Source organism: Halichoeres trimaculatus, unplaced genomic scaffold (genome assembly GCF_033239565.1).
Source record: "Halichoeres trimaculatus isolate MK-OKI-2021-1 unplaced genomic scaffold, fHalTri1.1 fHalTri1_scaffold_2, whole genome shotgun sequence".
NCBI lineage: Eukaryota > Metazoa > Chordata > Actinopteri > Labriformes > Labridae > Halichoeres > Halichoeres trimaculatus.
In genome coordinates this window covers 36,956,804-36,983,426 of record NW_027437180.1, presented here as the reverse complement: position 1 = coordinate 36,983,426, position 26,623 = coordinate 36,956,804, and the positions used below count along the sequence as shown (strand labels likewise).

The following is a 26,623-nucleotide window of genomic DNA, read 5'->3' as shown; positions in this document are numbered from 1 at the left end:
TTTCGAAAAGGTGTTTTATTAAATAAAATTGGCTTACTCACTTCGAGACTTATTTTGAGTGACCGTGAAAGAAACATTTGAAAGCTTTAGTTGACTTTCTCTTTTTTTTTTTGGTGTGCTCAAACATCCTTGTGTCATCTTCACAGACTGATGAAATCAAACCTCACCTGTCCCTCAGGTGCCTCTTGATACCAGATGATAAGTGGTGAGTTTTCTGAAGTGTTACATGTTAATGTTCTCCACTAGGGGGCGATATGGGGAAAATATGCCAGGATGTTTTTATGGCAGGACCAGGATCTGAATTTAATCAGGATCGTTTTTTTTGCAACATTTTATAATTTTTATTTTGTCCATGCAAGCAGCCTATGCACAGTCCAAATGTAGTTGAGTGAGACGTTATTTAATAGACTTTGGTTTAGTTTGTGGCCTTGACAGAAAATGTAAAAGCACTCATTGTTAAGAACATGATTCATTTCAGTGACATGATTATTACATTGTAAAACGAAAGCTGAAGGCAGAAAGGAAATGGTCTGAAATTATTCCACACATGTTCGTGCCAGTAGCTTTAAAAACACATGCGTGTGTGTGTGTGTGCACCCAGCCGCTCACACAAACACATGGCAGAGAGAGCAGAAAGTGTGTGTCAGGGCTGCTACACGGTTGCTTGGTTACAGGTCTTCACAAATATCTTGGCTCACATTTAAACAGCTGCACAAAAAAAACTGTCCTGTTTCCAAAGAGAAACAACTTTTTGAACTTTGTTTTTATCCAACTGTGCTCTGACGAAGGACTAAGAAAAACCCAGGAAAAATGACATCTGCTGACCTACTGAGACTGCAGAAAATGGGAGCCAAGCTAACACCCACAAAAACAGATAATCACTGATTTTTTTTCACTGGGCTTCCAGCTCTGTCAGGCAAATTTAATTAAGCTTTCTGAACGCTCTTCAGCTTACATTTTTACTCTTTTTGATAAGAAGTCAAGTTGTCGTGGGAAGCTAGCTTTTGTTGCGCACAGATTTTCGTGTCATTGGTCTGGTTGGCCTGAAAATGTGATTTGCACTGGCAAAATCTGAAATTCTATCAAGTGTTTTTGTCTGATTTTCAGTAGAAAATGTCTTTTTAGATTATTATGAGCTACATTTACTCGACAAGTCTGGAAAAATGTCTTATTTTAAGTTATTTAAAGATGCTATGAGCAGGATCTGTTATAATTGCACTGTCTCGCCATCTTGTGGTACGCTGTCTCATGCACACTGTCGGAAATGACTTTTAGTGAGGTGTGTGTTTGTTTTGGCATTAAATGGAGATCGAGTTAAAACAAATTTTCTTTGTTTAAGACAACTTTTACTGGATACAACGCGCAGAGATAAGGTATTTGGGGCTGTTATTTGAAACATGACATCAAGCTAACGCTGTAGCAGCGATGTAGCACTATCGGCAGCCCGGTGCTCCGACGTATCTGTAGGCTAACGTGACAAAAAGTAAACTTTGTTACTTTGTAAGTAGTGTGATAACTGTAAATATTATATGCAGCAAAAAAAATGGGGGGGAAATTTCAGTTTTATATAAATGTTAAAAAAAATTGTGAAATAAATTCTAAATTAAAAAAAACAAATTTTTGCAAATTTTGATTTATTTTTAACATAAGCAACTTTTCCTTTTTTTTGCCTTTTTATTTGTTTATCTTTAAAAAAATATTTGAAAAAAAATCTTTTGAAATGTTAAATTTTTATGAAACTTCTGCAAATTTGTAATATTCTAAAAATCAAATAGCAATTTTCTAATTTCTTTTTTTAATTTTTCAATTTTTCAATTCAAAATGTCTTCTTTATATCATTATTCACTGTTTTTTTTCTAACTATTTTGAGACTTGTATACCCTTTATAGTCTTTCTTGTGAAGATCAAGTTGACTTTTTGGCTCTGGGATGACTTTAGTTCAGGTGAGCTACGAAAAAACGGCTCCTTAGCCCCTTTGTTATAGAGTGATACAGCCTGAGCTAAAAGCTAATTAGCCTTCAGCTCAGGCTGTGTCACTCTACCATTTCACGTTCTTCTGCTCTTCTGTCCTTTTTCTGTCTGACAGTTCGGCTCCTGTGTCCACCAACACGACAAAAATATTGGTATAAATTGTTTTTAGCAGAGAAAAACACAGATCTCTGTATTTTGTCTCTTCTCACTACTAAACTTTGTCAGCAGGTGTGGTGTTGTTATAGAGACCCAGATGTGTCGTAAATCAATCCAGTCCTGCTTGACCCAACCTGGAAGCTAAGAAGTAGCGTTTTACAATAACCTGTAACTCGCAATATTGGTGCTGATAATCTCATTTTAAAGTGTGGGTTATAAGCAGGCATATATAATAATAATAATTATAATAATAATACATTTTATTTATAGAGCGCTTTTCAAGTTCTCAAAGACGCTTTACAAGGTAAAAGCAGTATAAAAAAAAAACAAGTTTAAAAACAGGTACAAAAAAAATGAGATAACAGAAAAAGAAAGACATGTATAGAAAAGAAGACGAGACAAAAACAATTCAAAGGTGTAGAGTAAAAGCAAGTTCAGTTACCGGGGCTTGTTAAATTAAAAGCTATGCGGAACAGGTGAGTTTTGAGTTTTGTTTTGAAGGCGGTGAGGTCAGCAGTATCACGGAGGTGTTGTGGGAGTGAGTTCCAAAGGGAGTGGGCAGCAACTGAGAAGGCTCTGTCCCCCCAGGTTCGGTGCTTGGCCCTGGGGACGGTGAGGAGGTTTGCTACTGAAGAACGGAGGGTGCAGGAAGGGGTGTAGGGGTGGAGCATGTCAGTAAGATATGGAGGGGCCTGGTTATGGAGTGCTTTGTGAGTGAGAAGGAGGATTTTAAACCGGATACGGTAACGGACGGGAAGCCAGTGGAGATCTTGAAGAATGGGAGTTATGTGTTCGCGGGAACGGGTACAGGTGAGGAGGCGGGCGGCAGAGTTTTGTATATACTGGAGTTTGTTGAGGTGGTTATTGGTTGTGCCAAAAAGAATGCTATTGCAGTAATCGATTCGTGATGTGATGAAGGCGTGGATGAGGGTTTCAGCAGCAGAGAAGGAAAGAGAGGGGCGAAGGCGGGCGATGTTCTTAAGATGGAGGAAGGCTGTTTTTGTAATTGCTTTGATGTGATGAGAGAAGGTGAGGTTGTTGTCGAAGATGACTCCGAGGTTACGGCAATGGGAAGAAGGTAAGAGGGTGGAGTTTTGAAAGGTGAGGTGGAAGTCATTGGCTGTAGAAGTAAGGGATTTTGGACCGATTAAAAGAATATCAGATTTTGAGATATATCTGGAAGAGAGACTTTTTCAAGATAATTTTCAAACCCCTTGCAGCCCCTTTAAAGGCAATTATGAGGTCTGAGTGAGTTAAAATATCTGCCAAAAGAACAAGAAAAAAGTTACTTGTATTAAGACATTATTCTAGTTTCAAGCAAATTTTTGAGCAAATTTTTCTTCTTCAATTGGCTAATTATTTTTTTTACTAGTTAAAGCAGTTCATACCTTATTTTTGTCTTTAAATAACTCAAAACAATACATTTTTCTGGACTGGCCAGTTGAATGTGGCTCGTATCGAGCTTAATAAAACTATTGTACTTAAAACAACACAAAAAACCTCGATAAGATTTCAGTTTTTTGCAGTGTGGCCATGTTTTTTGGCCTTGCAGAGCTGCAGTCTGATGAATCACATACAAAAACACCCCAAACTCTTTTAAAGATTCATAAATCTTAGGTCCAAGGATGAAAAAAGGCCAAACAACAAAGAAGAGAAGCCATGAATGGTGGAGAGGCCGGAGAGGTAAACTGGCGTGACAGAGTGAGCCAAAGCAGGGGAGCACAGACGGACTGGGAATACCAATGACTTGACTTTTTTGGGGCCTGGCAACAGAAGTCACAAAGCTCAAAGTTTTCTATGAGTGGAGGTCAAAAAGATGGAGGAAATCCAAAATAAGTGGGTTTGTAAGTTTTGTGTCCCAGTTTTTCTTTTTCCCTGAGGTTTTATGTACATTTAAAGTAAACCGTTTAATTTCACTCATTCCTTGACTCTTTCAAGGCTTTAGTTATCAAAAACACACAGCGGTTTGTTTGTGGTCGACACCACATGACCCTGTCTTCAAAATGAGGTCAGCCTTGTGTGTTTTCACCTCCTTGTGTCAACACTGTCTTTAAAGCTCCAACCACCGCCCTGTCAGTGTAACACTGGGCTCCTTTTAGAGGCCGCTATTTTAAGGAGTGCATCAATTTTGCTGAGATTATCTGATTGCTCCGCGACACAGCAACCAAAGCACAACACAGTCCTGCTTTCCAGTTTCTGAGCAGAAAACAAACAGAAAATACACAGTTAGTGGGATTTCTTTATCCTAACACGACGGCTGGACAGCTAAGACGTTACAGAACACTAAACAGAGACACTGATGTCCCCGCGAGTGGAAAGTTCTGGCACTGGTACCAACACAAGGACCGTCAGCTGCTTCATCTTCACCCTGATTCATGGGGAAAAATGTCACAGCGGGATTTTAGGTAATTCTCTCTTGGCGAGCGCCTGCTTGCTCCTCTGCAGGGTGACTCAGATGCCACAAAGAGATGGAAATGACTGTAAGGAAAAGGCTGCAGAGTGGAAGCCGCCGCATTCAAGATCGTTGGATGGTGATCATCAATTAGCAAAGTGCATACTGCGTCCAAAACCAGAGATGGCTTTGTGATCCATCTCCAACTCTGCGTTAAAGAAGGAGTCGTGCTTTCAAAGAGGCCAGGATGTCCTCTCAGATGGAAAGATGACTGAGCGGAGAGAAGCTTAATGAAAGGAAGAGATGAAAAGGTTCAAACTCATGGATCTTGAGTATCATGCTCTTGATCCAGATTCTGAAGATGATAAATTACTAAACTACTAAATTGAATAAAGACAGAATGTGGGAGTAATTTGACATTTTGATCATTTACCAGCTCTGATCAGTAAAGATGAATCAAGAAGACAATCAAGAGGCTGGAAATGAGGCTGCAAAGAAAGCAGATTTTGTGGTAACACTTTGAATTAACTGATATCAGTTAACACTTAACTCATCATCTGTAAAGCATTGTACATACAATACTTCATTTATCCCTGAGGGGAAATTCAGGAAGAGTCAGAGCAACAATGAAGAAAAACTAAAGTAAGAAAGTTCATAGAAAGTACTAAAAGGTCCATAAGAAAATAGATGGTGACAGCTTGTCCATCATTGTCCAGTTCAGCCAGCCTCCACCTCCACAGGGTCCAGGACTGAGCTTCTTCAGCAGTCTGTTCAGTCTCTGTCTCCTGGATCCTGTCTGCTCACAGCAGGTGAAGTTCTTCCAATGTGGCGTTGGTGTCTGATGTTAGCTCCGTTAGCCATGTCTGTGAATAGCATGATGCTACTCTGTCTTCTGGTATTCCCTCTGTTGCTGGGTTAGCATGGCTAGCTTGTCCATCTTACTGGAGATAGATCTTACGTTCCCAACAACGATGGATGGAAGGACAGAACGATGTCGTCACTACTCAGCTCACACCTGAGAACCAGCATGTTGTCCTCACCTCCTTCTCCTCACCTTGTGGGAAACATCTGGCCTAGCACCAGTTAGCATTGACATGCTACAAGCTGCTAACAGCTGATTTCACATGTAAACAATAGGGGTGTAATGATCCATCGATATATATCGATACATCGATTGGTTAAGCAATGATCCAATCACATCGATGGAAAGTCTAAACATCGATCATCACCGTGGTCTTTAAAGTACGCCCTTATTTTGAAATCCCGACCGGACACGCATGTCCGTTCCGCGAGTCGTTCTGAAGTTTCCTCTCAAGCCTCACGCACTCAGCGTATGAGACACACGTTTGAACCTTTTCACTCTCTGACACGCCACGCCTGATATTTCTCCTGCTGTAAAATGGACTGTTTAGCGCCCACCGAGTCACACCGCTGTAGGCGAACGTGTAGCAAGACGCTGTTAGCATCACAGAGCTAAAAGGGAGCCCGACATATCGGCCAATCAAAAAATAGCTCTCCTGTATCCGGGTAAAATACGGTCGACCTGACTGCAGAGGACGCATGCTGCACACACAACAGGAGTGCATCATCACACGACTGCAGTGAGTTATCTCATAATTTGATTTTGTAGCCACTGATTCATGAAATTTCATAAAGTTAAAAAGTGAAACGGTGAGAGCTTAGTGTCATTCCTCCTCCACATGGACTATTACACAGTGAAACAAAGTCTGAACACACTGACATACAAACTGTGGTTATCAGGCATCACAGTAAAAAAAAAACTATCAATGTTAAGTTAGTTAAGTTGATAGTTCTAATTTTATCATTATCATTATATCATTATTTTATCATTATATCGTCTTAAATCGATCGAAGGCCCCTGAATCGTATCGTATCGTATCGTACCGTGACAGACTTTGTGATATCGGCAAATATCGTATCGTTGTCCAAAGAATCGATATCGTATCGTATCGTCATGAAACTGGTGATTTACACCCCTAGTAAACAATGCAGCCATGGTTACATGTAGGATCTCCAGACAAACACAGGAGCAAAAAGTAGTAAAAATATCACTGAAGACAAAAACAGTTTGGTGTCTATGACCAACAAATGAATCACACAAAGTAATGACCCACTTAAACTGATATATGTGACTTCTGAGTATTAAGGCGCTGCTGGTTTCAAATCTTGTTAATAAATGCTTTGTAAAGTATTGAAATTCCTTACTTTAGATCAGCTCACACAACAATGAACAGACAGCTTATGAGGCATTTGTGACGAACTTAATTAATCATGATTTGCTCTGTAATAAGGTGTTCACCAACCCTCACCAAATGGTGGAATCACAATGGCTTATAACTGGTTCATAATGACCAAAAAAGCTTATTTTTGAGAGTTGAATTCATTATTTATAAAGTATAAACAAAGAGTTAGTTAACACATCACAGAGCGTCATATTGATCAGTAATAAAACATTAATAACTGTGTTTGTACATGATGTACAAATGAGTATTAATGTAAAAAATAAAATAATAATTATTGAAATTCTTGAGAAACTTTAAAGGAAGCACAGAATAAAGTCTGAGCCAGAAGGTTGAAAAAGTATTTGAGGTGCATTTTATGCTGTAAAGTGGTGTTACACCTCCAGAAGGTTCAGAAGTAAAAACCTGGCTTTCCTGATCCTCCCACATCTATATCTACTCCGAGCACCCATCCAACCACCGTGACCTACACACACCTACACAGCACCTACATATAACACATATTGACTCCTTTTCACAGCATTAGTGCAACAAATAGCAGCATTCGGACACCGAGACGAGAATAAAACCCTGAGAAAAAGGTTAAAAAGTGAGGATGGAAGTGAGACGGTTTTCTGAGGACAGGGTGAGTCAAAGAGCCAACGCACAGGAGTTTAATTATTACCTACGTCTCCTAAAAGATATATAGCTACTGACATGGAACAATGAGGAATTAAAGGACAGATCTGCCCTCAGCTGAGTGTAAGAACAAAAGGGTTTCAGAGACAAATAGGAGGGTGTCAGCAGACAGAAAGACGCTGTGTGTCAGGAGTGAGAGGCAGAGGACGGGGTTGGTGGGCTAAATCTGTCCTTTAGGAGACAAACAGAACGCTTTCTGTCTCCGTCAGCGCCTCCCCATCACATCTCCATGTCACCCCAGCTCGCAGAACAAACCTTACGCAACTCATTGTCGTTGTTACAATGACTCATTGTCTCAATTTGCTATTTCACCGTCATGTATAGGGAGTCTGCCTGTCTCTGTTGATGTGGCTAGACTTCCTGTGCAGGTCTTGTGGATTGCATAAAAGTCTTATCGGTGTCAAGCATCAGTTTCTGAAGCTGAGTCTTGAAGACCAAAGACGGACAAAGTGAAATTTCTGACTGGTGGTTAAAGACTCTGTTTCCCATGAGCACCACTACCCACTGTTGAAGGATGTGACTCTCTAACTGCTGAATGTTGATTGAAATTAACATTATCCCAAACAGATTGACCTGTGTTTTAGCTCGTGCTCTATCTCTCTCCTGTTTATCTTTCTTCTGCTCCTCCATCCTTTCTCTTTCTGACAATCCAGCTCCAGAGTCCACTATCACTACAAAATAAATCCAACAAATACTTCTCTTTAAGAAAAAGGACAGATCTCGATTCTCACAGCTAAACTTCACCAGGGTGTGAAGTGTCATCAAAGAGACCCAACTACAGACACTGAGAAATGATGGTGCTGATAATCTCATTTTAAATCATGGATTTTGATCAGACAAATATATAAAAGTGAGACTGTCAAATTTCCATACGACAAAGTCTTACTATTTCTTCTTCAGGGCCACAAATCAAACCATAGCTGTGCTCTCCATGACTTTGTAAAATGGTGTGATGATAGTTTTCTCGATCTGGATGTGATAAAAATCAAGGATGTTTTTCTAGATTTAATGAAATCCAGTGTCGAACCCTTAAACCAGCGCCATCTGTGGTGAAGAGGTACAAATAGTACAACCGCACAAGTATTAGGGTACCATGTTTGACTCCAAGGGGCAGCTTCATGGGTGGGCCCGATGGTCCCAGGCAAAATATTGTGTCTTTGTTCTATTTCTTATATTTTAAAATAAATTTCAAAGAAGAATATTATAAAAATTGTGTCACTTTACGCTCATGTTGTTATTTCCAGATGCCCCGTCTTTGAAAAATGAGCCAAGTTTGCCAGTTTTTAGCCTGTTGTTAAAAAAATCTTTCGACTCATTCAGCCTCATGTTATACTGATCGGACTAAAGAATGATTTTGGGAAATACTGTAGATATCACAGGCTCTTACGTTCTATGATACATGAAAACTTGAGGCGTCGCAGCCCATTGGTGCATAAGAGCACTGCTCTTTGGCCAGTACCATTGAGAGCCATTGCCATCTGATGCACTAAAATTTTACCAAATATTCAAGGATCAAAACGCAAACAAATCTGCGTTACAACAAACAAAGTAAGTAGTAGTAGTAGTCATATTTATTTACTAAATTTTGTAACTTAAGGCCCACCCAAAATTGAAATCCTGGCTCCGGCCCTGCTCCAAGCTGAAATTCAGTGAAAACACAGACAGCAAGAAAAACAGAAAATCCACTTACTGAGAAAACTTGATTCTTTCAAAGTCAACAGAAATGTTTCATGAACCTTTTCTGTCTAAATGGCGTCATCAGTATGTGATCCAAATCCACTGGGGTCCAGCTTAATGACGTTTCCTCTCTTTGGACATTGTGTTTGGTCCATAAAGCAAAGAAAACTAAACCTTATCGGACCTCAGGTTGGTGTTAATATGTGTCAGTGCAGAGACAATCACTGTGCAAGTTCTTTTATATGATCTTTGTTTTTTTTTTTACTTTTCTAAAAAGTTGCTGCAGCTTACTCCCTTTTCGAACTCAATCTATGGTTACTAGTTTGTTTTCTGATCGATTTTAAATTATTTTATCTACCTTTAAACGTCTTCATGGCTTTGCTCCCAAGTATCTGTCTGACCTGCTTCACAGCTTCATCCTCCCCCTGAGCTCTGTAAGGTCAGCAGATCAAATCTTTTATTGCTCTGTGGTTTTTATTGTTGTTATTGCTTTTATTATTTTTTATTGATTTCTTTTATTGTTTATTTTCTGTTATTGCTTTTTTTCTTCACTGACAATTATTTACTGTTCAGGATTGTGTAAAGAACTTTAGTTTAGTGTAGTTGGTCTTTATTTCATTCATGTTGTCATAAAAATGAATGCACAATATTAAATAAAATTTGAAATGAATTATTACAAACTTTTTATTTCTGCCCTTTCTCTCACTAAATGTTAAATAAACAAAATGTTTTGAAAAAAAAAAATGTCAACCAGCATGTCTTTTAACTTTACATTAATTCTTTCTTGGAGAAAGATGAAAAGCAAAAGGATTCAAAAATATAAATGCAAATTTTCATGAAAAAAAAACACACTTTTTAAATTGTTATTCACAAGTATTAAAGCAAATTTCCACCACACAAAAAAAGAAAAAGAAAGATTTTTTTATTATTATTTACAAATATAAAAGCAAATTTTTACCAAACAAAAAAAAGAAAGAAAAAAAACAATTTTTATCATTATTTACAAATATAAAAACAAATTTCCACCCAACAGAAAAGAAAAAAAAAATTCTTAATTATTATTCACAAATATAAAAGCAAATTTCCAGCTAAAAAAAAAAAGCAAAAAGAAAAAAAAATATTATTATTATTCACAAATATAAAAGCAAATTTCCCCCTAACAAAAAATAATTATAATAATAATAATTATTATTATTATTCTCAGATATAACAGCAAATTTCCACATAACAAAAAAATCTCTTTTATCATTATTTACAACTATTAAAGCAATTTTCCAGCATTTTTTTTATTCTAATTTTGCTTACTTTAACTTGGCTGTTGTATTCTCAAGTGCTTAATAACTAAAGCTGAAGTTGAATCTCGTCTGCAATAAGACCGCTAGACGTTAAAAAAAGAATAAGAGCTCCTCAATTTGGCCTGAGGAACAGAAAAAGTCTGATAAAATATTTTAACGCGCAGTCCAAGCATGTTTGATTTCTAGTGCTTTTAGTCCCGTCTGTGACCCAGTTTGGCTCGGTCACAATAATTAGCTGTGTTTAACATGTGTACATACAGCAGAGACATTAGGGTTTGTAGCTGCCAGCCTACAATTTGAATGTTTGCTATTGAGTTACTGTACCATCAGCAGCTACTCAGCCTCACCGCCCTGTTGACAAAATGCACGCACAAATCCACAGTCAGCACATAAAGGTCCTAATAAAAGGATCAGTCTCTGGAAATGATGTTAAGTTTCCTCCTCCCAGCCTCCCACTGCACCTCCTTCCTGCTAAACGCCGCTCGCTGTAATAAGAGTTCGCTTTGGCCGGCTGTCTGCAAGGCATACACAGCAGCTAATGTAATCTGTGATGCAATCTGGCCTGAGTGGGCTGCAGGCTGGTTCAGCAATTCTATACACACACCTACACACACACACACACACTGAGAAGCAAGGGAGCACATGTCAAAAAATGATAACATGCAAGTTTTGTCTACATGGAAATTGGTTTCATGTGTCCCAGGAGACCGACAGGATGCAGGTTTCACTTGAATCAAACACGTCTGCAGGTGATAATGGAGGTTTCACATCCCCTGGAGTCTATGTAAACCCAACACACTTACACATGCACTTAGGTTTTTTGTGAATGCTGTTCATAAACATCATTATCATGTGTTGACAGCAGTCTGTAGGAGAGAAAATGTCAAGGTTGAAAGCAGAGGGTTTCAAGGACAATCTGGTAAATCAATGTGGGGTGGGTTTTTATCTATTGACAAAAATATCTTTAACAGAGGGTAAGAAAAAGAATTTCTGATGAAAAAAGAGTTTGACATTTGTATAAAACTGTGTTTTTTTAGTTTGTTTACCCTCGATATTTTTTTTCATCTTTGAATAAAAAAAAAACGAGATTAACACAATTCCTGCAGCGCCGGCCTCTTTATTACTTGAAGAAAGTCATAAAACTGAGTTAACTGCAGAAAAAGCGACATGTGCTCGAGCAGACGACCGGCCTGCGACAGCTGAGAGCGTTTTCAGAGGTAACGCCAGATGGCGAGGGGGGAAATGAAAGGTCTCAGCCTAAAGTCTGGGATAAATATTTGTGTATTATTTGACCGGCTCAATATGTTTTGGATTCAGCTCAACTGTTTTCAATCTGCTGTCACTGTCTAGGTATTTCAACACATGGTGGGAACAAAAGAAGGGATATTTATTTATATCTGAGATTCAAATTTAAGAAACACATTTAGAGGAAAACTGCACCAGTTTCTGTGGGTGGAGCTGAGAAACACAAACTTGCCAAAGGTTATAGCAAGACATTTGGCTCAGATCAGAGATGGTATTAGTCACCACCAATCAAACGAGCTGCCTTATGTGCACATTAGTGTCCATATTTTCCTCTGTTAAGCTTTTCTTCATTTCTTAATTTGGCAAAGGTGATGAGGAACTATCTGTTCATGGCAGAAAAGTTATTTCTGCACCAAGAAATTAGACCACAAATAAAATGCGCTATCTCCTTTTTGAATGTGTGATTTTATATTTGGGTGTGCATATCTGTGTGTGTGTGGCGACCCACATCCTTTTCTTTCCCCTGGTGATAATTTGATAAGTGAATAAGTCAGTGAAGTTGGAGGGCCGGGGTCGTGCTGCAGCGCGGGGAGCCCAGCTTCCTCTGATCTGCGGCTAATTGAATGATAATGTGCTCCTGCTGTCAGCTCTTTGCTGTCCCCATTGTTCCTGCAGACGTGCTAATGCACTGTCATTACAGCCAGAGGATTTACAGGGAGCCTCGAAATGCATGACTAAACACATTCATGTGCAGGGTTTGTGCTGGTTTGGACAAGGAAAAAAAACACGAAGGAAAGTTAATTCCATGCTTAACTACCTCATGTTGTTTTAATCAACCTGGTCACTTTATTAGGTAGACCTTGCTAGTACCAGGTTGGACCCCCTTTGGCCTTCAGAACTGCCTTAATCCTTCATGGCATAGATTCAACAAGGTCCTGGAAACATTCCTCAGAGAGTTTGGTCCATATTGACATGATAGCATCACACAGTTGCTGCAGATTTGTCATCTGAACATCCATGATGAGAATCTCCCGTTCCACCACATCCCAAAGGTGCTCTATTGGATTGAGATCTGGGGACTGTGGAGGACATTTGAGTACAGGGAACTCATTGTCATGTTGAAGAAAGCAGTCTGAGATGATTCCAGCTTTATGACATGGAGTGTTATCCTGCTGGAAGTAGCCATCAGAAGATGGGTACACTGTGCTCATAAAGGGATGGACATGGTCAGCAACAACACTCAGGTAGGCTGTGGACTTTAAACCATGCTCAGTTGGTACTAAGGGGCCCAAAGTGAGCCAAGAAAATATCCCCCACACCATTACACCAGCAGCAGCCTGAACCGTTGATACTGTTGCTGTTTTTAGCTGAAAAAGAAGAACATGGACTTTCGGTGATGTCATTGTGGGATTGCATTTTACTTTAAATTCAGCCTTATGCTAATATAATCCCAAAATTGGAATTATGGGGGGGGGGGGGGGGGGGGGGGGGGGTTGTTAGGGTGAATTTAAAGGCTAAACAAACAGCTATTCATTTCATATGATATTTGTGAGATTTTAGTTGAGGTAATTTCAGCCAGACCTGCAGCAGGCTTGTTCTCAGAAAAAGTGGTTGTGAGAGAGGTCAGAGGTGAGTTTCTTAGCAGCGAAAAACAATACTCGAAACCTTTGCCAAAAACGTTCCACCCTGATAGGAGAGTTCAGGAAATCTCATGCTGAGACCAGTGATAGTTTGACTGGAGCCAAACTATCCCAATAGTGACGAGTTGGCAAAAACCGACACACGATGACATCACTGAAACCTTCCATAAAGATACATGTTCGAAGCTGAGGAGGGAGTCTGTCCGTCCATCTATCATGATTGCTGTGTTTCGAGCTGTGTGACTTCAATAAAACCCGCAAAGGCTGCCAAGTTAATTCTGTCGTCTCGTCATTGATATATGTATGTTTGCATCTGGGAAATCCTTTACATATCATCCTTTACACATCCCGTTCGTGACGCCACTATGTAAAGGATTTCCCAGGATTTCTAAAATCTCACAAATATCATATGAAATGAATAGCTGTATGTTTAGCCTTTAAATTCGCCCTAACAATACAAGGCAGGATGGATCCATGCTTTCATGTTGTTGAGGCCAAATTCTGACCCTACCATCTGAATGTGGAGCAGAAATCCAGACTCATCAGACCAGGCAACGTTTTTCCAATCTTCTATTGTCCAGTTTTGGTGTTGCTGTGGGAATTGTAGCCTCAGTTTCCTGTTCTTAGCTGACAGGAGGGTCACCCGGTGTGGTCTTCTGCTGCTGTAGCCCATCTGCCTCAAGGTTGGACGTGTTGTGTGTTCAGAGATGCTCTTCTTCAGACCTCGGTTGTAACCAGTGGTTATTTGAGTTACTGTTGCCTTTCTATCAGCTCCAACCAGTCTGTCCATTCTCCTCTGACCTCTGGCATCAACAAGGTATTTTGTCCCACAGAACTGCTGCTCACTGGATATTTTCTCTTTTTGGGACCATTCTCTGTAAACCCTAGAGATGGTTGTGGGTGAAAATCCCAGTAGATCAGTAGTTTCTGAAATACTCAGACCAACAACCATGCCATGTTCAAAGTCCCTTAGGTCACCAAAAAAAAAAAATTCTCGATTGTTTTCTACTTCATTTTACCTCTTCAGTGAGAAAAATCTACTCAGTCTCAGGCTTAAACAAGTGCATTGAAATCTGAATGAATTTACAGATAGAGGATCTGTTTTAAGATTTTTTTTTTTTGCCTCCCTGCAAAATAATGCAAACACCAGGCTTTTCAAAATAAAAGCATAGAAGCAAATACACTTGGGTTTTTGTGAATGCTGTTCATCAACATCATTATCATGTGTTGACAGCAGTCTGTAGGAGAGAAAATGTCATCAAAGTTGAAAGTAGAGGGTTTCAGGGACATCTAGTAAATCAATGTGGAATGAGTTTTTATCTATTTATTTTTTTAAATCTTTAACAGTTTGTAAGAAAAAGAATTTCTGATGAAAAAAAAGAGTTTGACATTGGAGGAGTAGAAAACTTTTCCTAGACGAGGTATGAAACAGACATATATGATTTATCATTGTGTTGCTTTAAAGCTAAAAACAACCATGTGACATTATCACCCAGCTCAACCACAGCTGGACAGTTTTTATTTGCTCTGAGATATCCTTCCACACAGTTTGCTGAGTCAATATTTGAGAGCCGTCAAATAATTTCTGATCTACAGTGTGAAATATAAAAGCTCTTTATTGTGTTTCTGTTTGAAAGTATTTGGAGAGTATCCAACGCACACAGAAGATAAAATAAAAGCAGGAGAACAAACAGGAGCAGGGATAATCATAAAGGAGTGGAAACTTCAGTCCTGTTGGTCACTCATAAATGCCCTCAGCAAACAGCTGCATGTTTTCATCCAGATGTCACTCAGACTTTTTACTGCAAGGTCTCTCCATGAGAAGTTTGTTAGGAAGGGGAAATTTACCTCCAGTGACTCTGCCGTCTTGGATATGTTGCACACAGGCAACTATACTTTCTAAAGTGTTATCCGTAAACTCATGCAACTAATGTCCCTGTCATAAAAATGGATATTTATATCACAACCAACTGTTCAATCAAGAGGCAAAAGCACATCAGAAAACAAGTAAAATACAGCGCTATTTATGTAACACAGCAGCAAGCATAGATAATTACAAGGTGGGTTGCAGAGAGTAGCTAACGTTAGCCACGGGTTCGTTCGTTTTTGTAAAGATCTTACAGCTAACGCTGTAGAGAAACATTTCCACGTTATAAAAAAACACAGAGGAGAAGACAGGAACAGCTTTTAACTTTGACAGACATCTATTCAGGATGCAACCAGAGAAGTGAGCAGATAGCAATGCTAATGCTACTTTGACAGTCGATAACAGTGTTATAAGCTAGCTGCAAAGTAACGACAACGTTAGCCTCTGAAGTTACTCCAACAATAGTTCCAAGTGCCCGACAGCAAAGTGAAAGTTAAGCCAACCTTCATTGTTAAGTTCAGTTGAGGAAAAAAGTTTATCTGTTTGATGTTTTGTGTCACTTTGGTTGTGTTTTTCTTGCTCCATGCAGCTTCCACTGTAGTAAGATGAAGATAAAGATAAAAAATACAATATACTTTATTCATCCCCTAAGGGAAATTCATGTAGTTTGGGCTAGTAACCACTAGGGATGGGAATTTACAGTAATTCCTGTGTTTGAATACTCTAAATGTCTAATGAATGAATATTCGAATACTGGCAGGGTTTTCTTTATTTTCATTTTAACCGTAAATGAAAATAGGGTCCACTGGACACAGACCTTCCAAACTGTAAAATCAAATCGCCAAATCATAACAAACGTTATCTCAAGACACTTTACAAAAACACTCACAGGTCTAAACCTGTAAATGTTAATAAAGTTATATTAGCAGAAACCTAACATCAAGACAAGATAAGGAGTCTTATCTTATCTTAATCCACCATGAGTACAGGACTTTGCAGCATTTAGCAAGTTACAATGGCAAGGAAAACTTCCCTTCAACAGGCAGAAACCTCAGACAGGACCAAACCCATGCAGTGCCTTTTACTCTGGCTTGACAAACACCATCAGCTCTCTGAAGCCTTTACCTCCAGTTATTAGCAAGCTGATCTTCTCCGCTCTAGTTTCGTCACATTGATGTGCTAACTAGGCTAGCTATTGATGCGATGCAAGTTGACCTGCCTCAGCTGTTTCCTCCTTGTGCTTTGAGCACATTTGGTTAAGCATCAAACTAGTAATTCACTGGCATGTGAGTTTAACACACACATCTGTCACTGCACATTAACTTCATGGTTTTTGACAAAGTACTTCAAGACATCACTTTTCTTGACTGACGTGTGTTGCAGGTGCAGCAGACAGTTTGGCATTTGTTATGCTTTTGCTTTTGGTGTAATAACATTTTCCTAGAGGGTTGCCGTAGCTGCCATAAAACAGTTGTTTTTGCTGAAATCTGGCTTGGTGTGCTGAAGCCATGTCTGGAGAAGTCATATGTTTGTATCCCTTTAATAATTCTCCCACCTAGTATCTTCAGTTAGGAGAAGACATAGACAGTATAAAACTTGGACAAAGCCTCCGTGACGTCACCCGTTTGTGAAACTGGAACTGTGAAATGAAGCCAATCCACAGACATAGCCACATTCGCTATGACACCGGCTGTGAGTTGAGCTGTGTCTCTGATTGGAAAATCAAACAATTCTAATAACTTCTAGACCACAGAGTTTAGAGAAAAAATTTACTCACTGTACAGTGTGTGCTGATAGTGGAAACAGCGTTTAAGACCCAAGTCGTTTTTGAACCTGTAAATATGATTTTAATGCCGTAAAAGTCTGTTTTTATGGCTGGGAGTGTACATGACTTCTGGTCTTTCTGCAGTCAGCCTCAAGTGGATTCTCGACAAACAACGACTTTTAGCACTTCTGCATGGACTTAATTTTTACTAACCGGAAACCAAAACATCAACATACAGGCTGAGGAGAGGGCTCGAGGCAGATACAGACACACATGTAGAGGCCCAGAAGTGACAATTAAGCAGGTTTATGCTGCTTCATTGTCACTTTATTTATTTATTTATATTTTTTATATTTTTTATGATGCTTAATTGTTATTTTATTTTTAGGAAAATCCTAGAGACTTGGCCTTAAATTTCATTTCAGATCATGCTTTTTCAATTTAAAACAATAATTCAAATTCAGTTCCCAGAGGCACAAATCTCAGCCCATGAAAAGTGTTCTTCTTGAAAAACTGTTTTGAAATTTTATATCTGGTTTAAGTGCAGATCTCTGCCTCACATTACCTCAGAAAAAGCTATAAATAGCCTCTCATTAGGACCCTCTCTGAGCTTGGCAGGCACAGAACAGGTGTTCCTTTGAAACAGGAGGCATCGGTAATTAAAGCGTCTGGAAAAGCCTGTGATATGATCAGGCAGAACAGCCTCCTAATGAATAATAGTGATCAAGTTGAATGCAAAGCCCTGACCCTGCTCAGAGCTCAGCGCTCAGATCCTTCCTTTGCTTCAGTCCTGATGAGACATAAATTAATACATCAAGCGTGCTCGCAGCTCGGCAGAGACAGACCCAGTTACATCAGAAAGTCCAGCCAACACATGGCACGTCGTGACTGTTTAAAAAGAGAAACAGCACGGGGCCCACGCAGCAGAACACACACCGCTGCAGGAATATAGATGTGGATTGGGATTACCTTCCAAGTGTGTCGTAACAGCAGATTGTTAAACAGGAGAGGCTGTATCGATTAGAGCGCCAAAATGGGAAAACCTTGGCTGCATACTGATAAAAAACCTGATAGGTACAAGGCCAACGTTGCTTTATATCCTGCATCTCAAGCAGGCAGAGCCAACAGCGAGCAGGAGCCAATCTGTGCTGATGGTTAGGGAGGTCTTTGGGGGATTAGATTATCAAGTGGAAGCCTTGAAACAAATCCATGTTCACATAAAATTAACAACAGCATCTGCATCCACCTTCATTTAACAGAGAGCGGCGGTTATTACCTGTGACCTGCAGCTTATCCCCGCTGACCTCACACTTCAGGTAAACACGCCCCCTCCTCTCGGTGTGATCGGTTCCACACAGGCTGGGCACGTTCATCACACACTGCTTGTGCACGTTCATGTCACAGGCTGCAGAGACACAGACAGGAAAGGAGAGACGTCAGAGAAAATGAACAGATTTATCCAAACACATCAGAGCTAAAAAAATCAGCTGGTAGTTTGGTTTTGGCCTGACCACAGTAAAAGCTACAGTCCTGAACGGAAGCTTAGAAGATCTTAGAAGAATACAAGAATCTGTATTCTGCATGTTTCATGTGTGGTGCTCTCTTGCGAAGACTAAACAGGCAGGAGACGTGATGCTTTGTGTTTTTTAAGCTCTCCTTACTGGGCAGCAAAGAGCAGCAGTAACCGCCTTAATTTGGGTCGAGGATCTGCCTGTGTCTTCACAGACAGCTTGTTGGATCCTCCAGCTGAGTGAAGGTGAACTTTTTGGAGTCCATTACTTGACTTTTATGTCCCATAACCTTCAGGATGTTTTAAGAAGTTTAAAATGACAGTTTTGCTGCACCCAGCCTCGGCAGCGATGGCGCATTTGAGAGGCCTTGTTTGTGCAGCTTAACAATCTGACTAAGCTCAAAGACAGAAAGCTTTTTGGTCTATGCCATCAGGAGGTTGTGGCTACGGTGGCCCTGGAGTGTAACACAACAAAAAATAAAATAAATAAATAAATGAATAAATAAAAAATGGTAAAAAATAAAAATAAAAGAAACAAGATTAAAAAACAAAATGCAATAACAAAAAATAAAGCATCAACAAACAAAAAAATTATGAAATAAAATAAAATGAATGAATGAATTAATGAAATATATAAATAAATAAAAAATGGGAAAAAATTAAAAACAAAATTAAAAAACAAAATGCAATAACAGACGATAAAATAACTGAAAATACAAAACAAAAACAACAAAAAATTAAATAAGTCAATCAATAAAATAAATAAATGAATACATAAAAATGGGGAAATAAAATTAAAAAATTAAATTAAAAAAACAAAATTAAAAAAACAAAAATAAATAAAATTACAGGAAATATGAAACAAAAACCAAAAAAATGTAAAAAGTAAATCAATAAAATAAATACATAAAAAATGGGAGGAAGAATCAAAATAAAATTAAAAACAAAATAAATTAACAGAAAATACAAAACAAAAATAAACTCAAGAAAAATGGCAAAAAAAGACAGTGTAAATTCAAACACAAACAGAAAAAAAACAAGAACAAAAGAAAACTCAAATGCAAATTTAAAAAAAATGCAACCACAAAAGAGAAAACAGAAAAGTTAAGTAGATGTGTTTTCTTTTCTATTTTTTTTACTCATTTTCTATTTGTTGCTGTTTTATTTTTACTTTTTTAAAATTTTATTTTTATGGAGAAGAGATTTCTGCACAAATTTTGGCAATTTTAAGGCTTTGGTCTGAACAGCCTTTTTGATTTGAATGCAGCTTTCACTAAATAACCTCCTCCCTCACTGTTTTTTTTTCTGTCTCTTTTTCCTGTTTCTATTTTTTGCATTTAGAGCTCTACCTTCAACCCATGTACAAACCACCAGTGGAAAATGTGAATTCTTGTTAATTTCCCCTGATGCTTTATTTTTTTTTGAGGATTTAATCTGTAATCCTGTAAAACTGTTCCTGTATTTTATCCAGAAAATAACAACCAGTGTAGGACCGTGTTAAGTAGGAAACACATGTTCGCAATGAAACACTGTACAGTAAAAAACCTCAAAGCCAATAATCTCTAAAGCTCACGTCACACATGAGGATAAATTTCACTTTGAATCCTTGGATTGTAAACGTTTGGCTCTCGTATGAAAGGATTCTCTTATTTTTACAGTCAGATAAAAAAGCTTGTGACCCGCACCGTCAGCTGGCTGAACCACCGCTGGTTACATCATCGTGCCAACAGGTTAGTGGGTGAAAATAACTCAAACTGGCTTCGCTGCTATCTGTGTCTCATAAACTGAGGCAGGTGTAGCCGTCTCGTGGCTCACACATGTTTAAAAATACCTCAGTGAGATCTTATTGTGGTGTGATTAGAGGTGCAATTGATCTGCCAAAAGAATTTGCCGCTCCACGTCTCTATTTCTGTACACCCCGGAGCCATCATTAGGCGTTACTGGTGGTCTGTGGCAGGTTGGGGATAATGTATTTAGAAGCTCGTTAAGACATTCAGACTAATCCCTTATCGTCATGAGATTAAAGGGGAGGAGAGTGAGGGGGGGTATTAATAAAGACGTGCTGCAGCTTTGATAGCCAGCTTATTCAGGGTGAACAGAACATACGTCGATGCAGACCTGAAATAGACACTGTGGGGTTTTAATGAGCCAGAGTCAAGGAGGGTCTGTGTTACTCGGTGAAGAGGAACAATGGGCTTTTTATCAAGAGAGCGATGCTTTGAAGGGGCTTTAAAACGAAGCCAAGTGTGGAGGCACTGCTAGCAAACCATTATTTTCATATTCCTGCATACTTACGCCTCATTGACCTGTGTGACGGATCATCCCGAATCAAACTTTCTCCAATGTTCGAGTATCAACTTTCAGCCAATCCTGACTTTTAACACTAGATTTACATCATTAGCTGCAACTTTTACTATGAATGGAGCTTAAGGCACGCTAAAATGAAAAGACACAAAGAGATTTTATAATTCAACTGAACTATTTGAAACAAATATAGGTGATACCATGATTAAACTTCCTTTCTGATGTGATGTCATGTGATTAATATCTTTTATTTTATTTTAAAGCTCCTGTGGGGAAACTAAACACACTTTTAAGATAGACTGATTTCATTTCTCATTTTAATTTCATACAACAATGATAGACAAAACCTGACGCCACTACAGCTGGGTCAGTTTAAGCTGGAGAAAAGCAGAGAGACAGCCATCTCAAAAGTTTTCCTTAACTTTGACAAAAAAGCATATATTTTTTTCCTTTTAAATGTCATAATTTTTAAATTTTTATTAAAATTTAGACTTTTTATTCCATAATTTTCACATTTGATTGTGTTTTTTTTACATTTTTATCTTACAAATCCTACTTTTATCTCACTTTTTCCCTTATCTTATACTTAAAAATTAAATGTAAAAATTGTGACTATTAATTTCACATTGTCCAATTTTATTTTTGTTCTCTTTTCACTCTGACCCTCAATTTTGGCTCATAATTTTCAAATTTTATCAAATTTTTTTCACTTCTATCTAATTACATCCATTTGAATCTTGAAATTTTGACTTTTTAGTTCATATTTTCCACTTTTACATCATAATTTTCCTCTTTTAACATACAGTTTTGACTTTTTTTATTTTATAATTTCAACTCTTTACTCCTAATTTCCACATTTGATCATATTTTTATACTTTATTCACCAGTTTTCCTCTTAATATATTGTTGTTTCAACCTTTATTTCATTTTTTCCTTTTCATACTTCATGATTTATATTTCATCCCATAATTTCCACTTCATTCATTCACTCATTCGTTTTCTAAACTGCTTATCTTGTTCAGGGTCCCGGGTGGCTGGAGCCTGTCCCATTAGAGAGACCAATTAACCTGGTGAGCATGTTTTTGGGAAGAAGCCGGAGTCCCCAGAGAAAACCCACACATGCATGGAGAGAACATGCAAACTCCACATAGAAAGGCCCACTGGCCAAGCTGGGAATCGAACCGGTGACATTCTTGCAGCACCGCTACTGTACAGCCATAATTTCCACCTTTTATCTCATCATTTTCACTCTTGATCATAATTTTTCACCTTTTATTTTGAAAATTTTGACTTTTTAGCTCATAAGATTAAGTAAGGAACTCAATAGTTCAGTGTTCCATTTCATTGACTTTTTTAAATTTCTTTTTCTTTTATTTTCACCTGGGCCAGTCTCTATTATTTTTTCACCTTTCAGAAACGGGCTTCCATAACTTGCCCCCTACTTGACAAAGGGGGCGCCAGAATCAAGCCAAACCCCAAGCCGAAGGTTCCCCATAGAAGCTGTGTGTAGATGTAGCAGATGTGTGTTTGTGTGTGTGTGTGTACAGGAATGAGACTCACAGTCACACTTCATGCCCTGGTGGATGAGGCCGTACAGCAGGGAGCCACAGTGGTCACAGAACGTGGGGCTGCCATAGGTGTGGATCTTGAACTTGTGCTTCGTTCTGGGGTCCTGAAGGAATCACAAGAGGGATAAAAGAAGGTGATTAGCCTAAGTCCTAAGTCTTTAAAATGTCTGAGAAGATGTAAACCAAAATCTTTAAGAAATGTTATCAACATTAAGGACACAGATTCATATGACTGCTGTGATTTTTAAACCAGCTGATCAAAAACAATCAGTAGTTTGAGTTTTTAAAAATCACTTTCAGGTGTTTTTCTGGTGAAGTCTTTCAACTTGAGTCTGTCACTTAATAAACTTTTAGGCTTGTACCACATTCCAGACTGTTTATCTCTTTGGAAATTAAGTGATATAATCATCAATGGACTGTGTCAACTTAAAGTTAATGTAATGTTTCTCATGTTTCTTGTCTTATAGACCTTTAATGCCCCCTGAACGGCATATATTGTGATGGATGTTTCTGTTTTTAGCCTGATTTGTAGCCTTTAAATAGTCTTTCACCACGATGACTATCTTAGTCAGGAAGTTAATGTGTGTGTGTTTGTTGTTTTGTGTGTTTATTTTCATCTCTACTGGTGCAGATGTTACGTCATGATGATGAGTGTCCACAGGTGCGATTGCCACCTCTTATTTAAGACGTCCTGCCCCTTTGATTAAACTGTTTGCCTGATGAAGGTCTGAAACCGAAACATTGCAAATAAATTACTTTCTTGCAGGTTAGACAGTGTAGAGTCTTTGTCTTTGTGGAGACAAAAGAAAGCTTTCAGGAAAAAGAAGTCTAAATCCAGCAGTTTTATGATACCCTACTTGTCTCACGATGCTTGGGTTGAATAGTGAAATAATCCTTTAACAAAAAAAAGTTGAACACTTCATGGGACTATTATCCCTGTAATGTGATATAACTTGATATAACTGTCCTGCAGTGGTTTGGAGGCATCCGAAATCTGTTTGTTTTTGCCATTATATAACAATAAAACCCCATAATATCACAATAAAATCCCAAATAACATAAGAAAACGTATGTGCCAGTTGCACAGAAAGTTCAGGTAGGGACCTTCACATGAAAAAATGATGTGAGGTTGAAACTTTGCCGGTAAAAAAGGGCAATATATTTTGAATAAATTCATCCATACATCAGATCTAACTAGCCTATAGGGTTGTCACGATACTAAAATTTTCAGCTCGATACCGTTACTCAGGAAAATAGTCGATACTCGATACTATTTTCGATACCACTAGGATGAAAAAGAAAGAACCTAATATTTAAAAGAAACATTTTTATTAACAAAAAATGCAAATATAACCTCTGTTGCAACATGTAACAATTAACAGTACCTGCCTGAGCACATACTGAAGACATTTTTACAAATTTTTGCCTGATTTATGCACTGTCCACTAAAAACAGCCCTGAGACCCACTTATGGGCCTCCAGCCACAGGTTGAGAACCACTGCACTAGTAGATTGTATTTGAAGCTTCATCCTTAAAGATTGCTCACATCATGAACAACATGTGACCCAGGGAACCTCAGGATGAATTTATCATTTAGAAAACAGTGAGTGAGTGAAAACAGCAGCTCAGATGGACTGATGAACAATGCTGCATTTTGATTCATCAAAAGGTTGACTCGTCTTTTTTAAGTCTCTGGGCTCTAATTTCGGGGCGCAAGCCTGGCGCAGCCTGCACAGTGCTAATTTCGTGCAGCGCACCACCATGCGCTGCCAATTTGACAATTTGGTAGACCGTCTGCGCAGAAATGGGTGTGACGGCGCACCAGTGGGAGGTGCCAGCAGATTCATGTTGGCGCAGTGACAATTTCGTGCCAATAAAGTGCGCTGAAAACTCGCCAGCTCCAACCTGGTCTATCCTCGGCGCAAGGCGGAGCGCACCCCACGCAGCTGTAATTTGGTGACAGGCGCACATGTCATCAAAGCCTCAGAGGCAGGTTTCCAGAGTGTCAGGCACATTTCAATGCAATAAACAATCACAGCAATCACTATTTAATGTAACCGTCTGAACCAGAATATACATTTGTATCTATATGAACTGTCCCGTCACATCTGATGTCAGATTAAAGCTGTTTGTCATAATGGAAAGTTAACCTGACGGCAGCTGGAAGTTTGATGCACATCTTACAATTAAACAATAAACAGCCTTAACATCTGATACTGAGTATATATCTGGTTCTCTCATTTCATTTAATTCAAAGAAAAGAGGGAGAGAAAAGACAAAGAAAAAAACAGACAAAATAAATGTATGTCACTCAGGATTTACCCGTGATTTCCCATATTTCTCTGTTTTAGTCTTTATTTTTAACGTGATCTAAAAAGATGGAGTACATTATTGTAAGGAGGATGAGGTGGAGACACCGGGAGAGTATACAGTGTATCACCAAAGGCTCTGCTTGGTGATGACAAACCAGGAGTGCAGGTGGATCAAAAGTATTCTGAATGGATAAGCCAGCTGTGTAACTGCCTCTAAATTTTTTACTCCGGATAAAGACAAAGGAACGGATTAAATCTGTCCCGGGAGCTGGCCCACATGGTGACGCGCGTCGTGTCCTCCGATGCAACCCGCTGTCCATTGACCTGCTGCAGGCACAGCGGCTCTGACCATCTCCGCTACCAACACTCTCTCCGTGGTGCTGAAGATCACTCAGACCAATCAGACGCTGCGCCTCAGTCGCAGGACATTTAAAGGCGGGTAGAGGCGCTCATTTGATTGGTGAAAACAGCGCTCGGCTGTGTTAAACCCACTCACGGCTTTTCTTTTCCCTCTCTGCCATTTGCGCGGAGGGAGGCGTGGACGCGCAGCTCTGCGCTCATGTGCGCCTGTACTGCGCCTCTCTTGGCACTGCAGGAAACTTGCAAAGTGCGCCGGTCACGCCCTGTGCGCACGGCGAAGGCTGGCGCAGGGCAGGTGCGCCTGCGCCTGGTCTATGAAACTAGAGCCCTCAGTGTTCATTTAAAATGTGCTCATGAGCTATCAAGACACAGTTTGAAATATAAAATCACACAAAGTGACTGACGATCTCTCACTGTCTGCTGGGATGCGTGTCTATCTGCGCCTTTACGCATGCCGGCACAAAGAGGAGCGCGCGTACACGGAAAGTGAAAGTATAAGTTACACAATAATCCTATAATTATGTTTTATAGTGGTTATATGGTATTTCTTGGGGGTTTCTAGTGGGTATAGGGTGCACACCTGCGTATCTTGTATATTACACAACACGACCTCTGCGTCCTCTGTGCTCCTGTGCCTCTGACTTGAGCGTGGGAAATTGGAAGTGTGGCATGAGTGCGGGTGAAACTATCCAAATGTGTGAGTCTCACGGGGAATGCGTTTATAATTATTAACGTTACATCAGCCTTTAATCGCTCGTTGCGGCTAATGGCTAACTATTATTTGTGTCCTTCGGTTTTCCAAGCTCGTTAGCCTCGAAGGCAAAATACCTCCAAACAACACTTTTACCTTTTTCATTTTTGACCAAAACTGCTTGATTTGGCCCGCCTGCAGCAGCACCAGCCATGCTGTTTTGTTATTGAGTGCGTGACGAGGAGGGGGAGGGAGCCTGCTCTCCTGTGTGTGTGAGGAGGCAGAGAGAGAGGGGGACGCAGCGTCAGCGGCTCCGCATCGGGGGTGGGGTGTGGGGGGTGGTATCGCTACTTTTGAAAGTGAGTATTTTATCCGGATACAACATTTTAGTATCGATACTTAAAAAAGTATCGATACTTTTGACAACCCTACTAGCCTACGATAACTTTGCTCAGTCATTAAATAGATCTCTGTCTCCTCAAGTCTGCACCATGAGAGGCTATATGAATAATCGGAGAATAGTTTGCAAGAACTAATGAAGAATACTTTTACATGAAATCCTGTCGAATAAAAATTTGAGCCAATTAAAACAAATTGCAAGCAGAATCAAGAACAAAACGTCAATCAGATACTTTAATTAACTTACTTTAGTCATAAACTATTCTGTACAAGTTTCTCTGATGAAAGACTTTTTTCTTCCTTTCTTTCTGCTTCCATAGATGTTTTAAAACTTACAATTAAGAAACAATACTGTCCTCCAAGTAGCAGCTGCTGTCGTCATCCTTTCACCCTCTCAGATAAAAACTGGGAGCTGAAATCAACAGACTGCATCACAGGACGCTCTGCGTGTCACCAAACAACTCATTCAGGAGACACTTCAGCGCTGATTGTCGACCTCTCTGCAATCAACTTCTATTTTCTTTTACTTTA

At 39.2% G+C, this 26,623-nt stretch overlaps 1 protein-coding gene across 3 annotated transcripts in view; it reads right to left on the bottom strand.

Moving 5' to 3' along the window:
* LOC141787198 (protein kinase C alpha type) overlaps nt 1-26,623 on the bottom strand; it is a 300,641-nt gene that overhangs the window by 103,293 nt on the left and 170,725 nt on the right. For all 3 annotated transcript variants that reach the window (XM_074665490.1, XM_074665491.1, XM_074665492.1), the window contains exons 4-5: nt 22,322-22,433; nt 18,224-18,352 (exon numbers count right to left, since the gene is read on the bottom strand). In XM_074665490.1, the coding sequence (XP_074521591.1) occupies nt 18,224-18,352; nt 22,322-22,433 (241 nt within the window). The remainder of the gene's footprint in view (nt 1-18,223; nt 18,353-22,321; nt 22,434-26,623) is intronic.